Source organism: Triplophysa dalaica, chromosome 11 (assembly GCF_015846415.1).
Source record: "Triplophysa dalaica isolate WHDGS20190420 chromosome 11, ASM1584641v1, whole genome shotgun sequence".
Lineage (NCBI taxonomy): Eukaryota > Metazoa > Chordata > Actinopteri > Cypriniformes > Nemacheilidae > Triplophysa > Triplophysa dalaica.
This window is the reverse complement of record NC_079552.1, coordinates 22,020,642-22,026,176: the sequence shown is the minus strand read 5'-3', so window position 1 is coordinate 22,026,176 and position 5,535 is coordinate 22,020,642. Positions and strand designations below refer to the sequence as shown.

General features: G+C 38.8%; 1 protein-coding gene across 1 annotated transcript; it reads left to right on the top strand.

The window, feature by feature from the left end:
* The first annotated feature begins 289 nt into the window (after positions 1 to 289).
* On the top strand, positions 290 to 4,437 carry LOC130432043 (ewing's tumor-associated antigen 1-like). The gene is given in 8 exon segments (XM_056761270.1): positions 290 to 317; positions 532 to 660; positions 991 to 1,086; positions 1,154 to 1,210; positions 1,213 to 1,240; positions 1,466 to 2,136; positions 2,174 to 2,632; positions 3,757 to 4,437. Coding segments are annotated over 8 exon segments (1,593 nt in total). The 3' UTR covers positions 3,882 to 4,437.
* The last annotated feature ends 1,098 nt before the right edge of the window (positions 4,438 to 5,535 follow it).

The window sequence follows — 5,535 nt, the reverse complement described above, 5'->3', positions numbered from 1 at the left end:
GTTTAAAGTCTCGCGAGACGTTACGAGATTCCAAGAACCAATCAGGGATGCGCGTTCATGTAAACGTTAAAAAACATGGCGGCGATGTGTGAGAGCTTTACCGAATGATTAACTAAACATTTACTTATTAATATAAAGACAAATGCCGTATAATTGTTGTGGTTAGATTAATTAAGTTATGCATACTGTTGCGGTATTGTTTACACCTGGTGAAATAAATCATGACGGACAACAGGAACGTCGGTTTGCGACACATGGTTGGTGTGAGAGAAAGTCGCAGCAGAAACTCATGCCAAACTCCTACAACTGTCGTAAAGGTAAAGCACGCGTAAAACTTGTGATAAAGAATCAAACCAGCTTAGTCAAAAAAATGAAAGGTTATACCAGATCATCAATAGCTTGCTACGGAATGATAATCGATGTTTTAATCATAGTACTCCAAAGAGCATGCTCAAACAACGGCAAACAAAGTCACGTTTTGTGCAAGCATCGTGTCGATGATGATGATGATGATGTCATCTTTATTCTCAGATTTTACGACCCCAAAACGTCGGCCAAGAATCCGATTTAATGGATGTCACCGTGGAGATTCGCCGAATGAAACTGAAACCCTACAAGACATCATCTGGGATCCAAATTCACCGACTCAAAACTTTAATGGCAAGTTTCATAAAATCACAGAGATAAAAGTGTTTATCTTCTTTCAATAATACTGTATTTTATGGTTCGGGGGTATGATCAAAATCTTATATGATGAAATTATATATTTTTAAAAATGATGTAAACCAAGACTGGAAACAAATATAAAACAAAAGGATTATTCAGAATACAAGTTTGTCCGTTTCCTAAGATCTAACATGTAAATTATATTGTATTGTAGAATCTCTATCAGGGATGCACAATTCTATCATTGTAAAATCAGTAGTCACACCACCATCGCTACAATAGTAACTTTTATAAATATCAAAGTATCTTTGTAAACATTTACAGGAAAAGGAGCCAATGGCAAAGTCATCGAGATATCAGAGATTGTCGACAGGATTGCACCAAAGGTAGTAAGTCACATTATGGCAGATATAGGAACTTGTGTGTTACAGTTAAATCTATTTACCTCTTACTTTTATGCAATTTTAAGGTTGATAGGCCTAAAGAGGGGACTCTGTGCTCCAGTGGATTGGAGACAATGCCATACCATGTACTCCAGAGGTTAGACAACCAGAGTCAGAAGGATCTCAGCACGGTACGTGTTCAGCTGAATACTTAAAAGTCGATGTAATAACACATTTAAAATCTCCCTACTACCAGGTAAATATTAATGAAATTGGTACAGAAGAGGCACTCCATTACACAACAATTTTTTTAACTTTTTATCATTTCATTTTGCATAGGGTTTGTTTAGTCTCTGAACTACGTGTGTACTTTTCAGTCTAATGTTTTTTTATTTGCTGTGATCTCTCTCCTCCAGGCAGAGCAATGTTGAGGACCTCATGAAACTTGCCAAGCAATTTGACATCAATATGATCCGTCAGGACAAAGAGAGACAACAAAACGCTACAGAGGAACTAAATGAACTCAACAAGACAATAAGAGATGTAACAGCTAGAAATAACCTGCCATCTGTGGCAGTCATGACGGGTGTAACCGCTTGCTTATCCCAATGCCGACAGGAAGAGGAAGAGCTTCACGCTCTGTTTGATGGTCCTACTCAGCACTTAAGTGGTAGACTGAGCCCACCATCGGTCAACTGCACACCAGAAATCAGACCCGACCCTTCCGAACCAGGGTCATGTTCAGCTGCTGTCAGGAACGCATATGTAGATGCACCAAAAGCAACAGTGATGGACTGTGATGATGACTGGGAAAATGATGACCTTCTCAATGACTCTTTTGTGTTGGAGATAACACAGAATCCAGTGCCTTCGAATGTTGTCCAGAAACCCGAGTGTAGCTCTAGGAATATTGTGGCCAAGACTAATCCCACTGTATTACACGGTAGAGGCGTCTGCCAACAGATTAAAAAGAGCAACAACAAAAGTAGCACCTTTACTAGGACACTCCTGGAAAGCCAAATGTCCGTCCAGAGCACTACTAGAGTAAAGCCACCTACTTCTTCCAGAATCAAACTACCAAGAAGCTGCTAAAATTGTCACTTGAGGGAAAACACCCAGCACAGTCATCCACGGTTACAAGCAAACAGAGCTTAAGAGAGCTAGCAAAGATTGCAGAAGCTCTGTCCAACCCTCAACTTCTAAATTTCAAGGACTTTCAAAGGAAGACTTAAAATCTCTTTTCGACTCCGACAGCCTTTGGAATGACGGGGATGATGATCTTCTGTGTCAAGCTTGCGATGATGTGGAGAGGATCTCTGCCAGTCAGGATCTGCAAAGACGAAGCATGGGCTTGACCGAGCCAACACACCATGCATCAAAAGCCACAACGTCCACCCGTGCTTTTGTCCGTTCCAACTCGGTTCCTTGTTACAGTGGCAGCTCTGGATGTTCCATGCCTGGTTCTGTCAGAGCCACCTCACAGACGATTCTGCCACAGGGCACAAACATGGGAAATGCCCCTAACTCCCGCAATATTACATTCAAAAGACATCTTTCGGATTCCGTGACACTAACCAACAAAGGTAAGCTTTGTGTGTAATGGCACCTGCAGTGCATTAGCTCTTCAAAAGCGTAATAGAACACTGCTCCAGCATATGATTGTAATAAGCAGGTTTGCTTGACCTATTAAAGAAATAATTCATAATTTTCTTAACTTCAAGTCACTCTGAATAAATGTTAACGCAGCTGTTACCTTACGTTGAAGCCATACAGAGGCCATAGGCTGTCAAGCTCCAAAACAGAAAGATATACCATTAACTCATCATAAAATCTCTCAAAAAGGAAAAATCTGTCATCATTTACTCGCCCTTAAGTTTTTCCAAACCTGTATACATTTATTTGTTCTGATAAACACAAAGATATTTGACAAATGTTAGTGACTGACATGTCTTGGACATCATTGACTACCATAGTAGGAAAAATTACTGTATCATTTTTTGTTGTGTTGAACACAAAAGTAAGATTTTTGTTAAAGACATTTTGACTGCCATTGTTATTTTTCCTACTATGGTAGTCAATGATGTCCCAAGTTGCAAATATTTTTTCAAAGATCTGTGTTCAACAGAATGAAGACATTTATACAGGTTTGGAACAACTTTTGGGGTAGAAGCCTAATTCATGACAGAAATTTCCTTTTTAGGTGAACTATCCTTTTAAAATGTACAAGCATTAAGATTTTGATCAAATAATAATTTAAAGTTTTATTCTCTCTTTCTGTCTTTTTCCTAAATACTGATTGCATCTGTCTTCGAAATTTGATTGAATAAAGGAATAGTTCACCCAAAAATGATACTTAAGTCACTCTTATGTTTTTCCAAACCTGTTGAACACTAAGAAAGATATTTTCGAGAATGTTTGTAACAAAACAATTCTGGGGCACCATTGACTACCATAGGAGGGAAAAACTACTACTAGACAATGGTGCCCCAAAACTATTTGGAATTCCACAATCTTAAAAATATCTTCTTTTGTGAATTGAGGGTGAGTTTATGATGGTGGAAGTTTTCTTTTTGGTTAACACTCCCTTTAACAAAAAAAGGAAACAAAAAAAGATAACAAAAACTAGATTTCATATGCACCACCTGGAAAAATGTGTAATATTTTTTGGAAAGTTTCAAGTAGCACCTGTTTTTCTGTTGTTTTGCAGTATTTGTTTCATCCAATGGGACAGTAAAATGTTCAGCTGCTGAGATCGAGAGGAAGAAGCAGGAAGCAATAGCGAGGAGAAGATCACGCATGCCCGCTGACCAAAAACAAGGAGCTCCTACATAGGAGAGCAAAGAGAAGCATGTGCTGTTAAACTGAATGACGTAAATGTTCTGCACTGTAAGGGACTAATTATGTTTTCACAGCGTTTCGTTGTGACACTGTTTTATTGAGCTGCTACACTATAACAATTACAGCGAAAGCTGAATCATATTGCCTGGAGATCTGATTCCAGTTTTCAGAATCCGTTACTAATTTCTAGTTAAACGCTAATAAGTCTCTTAGAAGGAAATGTAATTGGACAATTTCTCACGGTTTTCAGAATAATGTTATCTGTTTGACAACCTGGCTGGAGATTAAGAAAAAAGTATTGCCATCTAGTATTATTAGTCAAAATAATGGCTGCGCTCTCTACGATTTCACACCTTAAGCCAAACTTTCATAAAGTATTTCAAACATCAATATTATGATGTAACATAGAATAGTACATTTTACGTGTCAAAAAATACTTGAATTTTTTTATTTGTCTTTGTTCTGTTTTTTCTGTAAATACCTAATTATGGCCTTAATTAAATAAGCAGAAAAGTCCATGTGCCGTGTTTTGTCCTTTTCAAAATCTTTAATAAAAACATTTTGACTGACTTCAATCAGTGGGTTCCTGTCATTGCCTAATTGAATCCTGAAATAGCAGTTCAGATGTCCAAACCTCATTCATAAGAAATTAACTTCTTAAAGTATAATGCTCTTAAAATATAATCTCCAAAAAAATGAAATGTCTCTTTCCCTCTGTAACCCCTCCACACCTGGTTTATTGTACATGTCACAATGTTAGTCATTGTGCGCCCCGGGGAATGTCGGCATATCATTGGGATCTGGATCCCGGCCCCCTCTCAGGTGTAAGTCACACAGGTGTGTGCGTGTTTGTACTCCACCAGTCAAAAGACACAGCGTAAAGCCTGCCGCCCCCTCGCTCAATTACTGTAAATCAAATGCCACGGTAATTTGGCAAGAGGACGAGGACTTTTTTATTACTGTGATTATGGTTATGATGATGACTACAATTTATTCCAAGCAGATGATGAAAACGCTGGGCCCTACAGGTGTTGACTTCATACAATATAGAACTTGGTGAAGGATCTTTCTGTAATGTGGCATTATCAAGCTGCTGGAGAACAGAGAAATGGGTGTTTCGGTATTTTTGCGTCAAAAATGGAGAGCAATTACTGATTATTGTGATGGATCCGTGCCATGCGGTGGGAGCGTACTCTGGTATCAAGCTGTAGTAATTACGTCAAATTACCGGGCATTGGTGCCAGATGCAATTTGCATTTCAGCGTACTTGTTGGTTTGGGCAGAAACAAGATAACGGCTTGCAGACAAACCAGGAAGGAAACTCGAACTGTAAATTAGAGTAGTCCACGGACTTAAGCATTTTATTTGTTGTGTTGAGCAGATGGTTATGTGCTGTCTTAAAGCTCAGTGTACAGAGATGAAAATGGGCTTTTCCGAGAGCGGACAGAAGATAATTCCTTTTTCTTGTGTTCAATGGTGTCCACGCAGAGTCACGCCCCCACTTACCAAAGTCAAATCATTCAGTAAGAGCCGATGAAAGCTGCAAATTTTCACTTTGAGTATGATATTGTTTGACATTAGTGTATCTTTACAGTATCAGGACAGAGTACGGGTGACATTTGACCGCCTGAAGACTTTTGAGGATTAT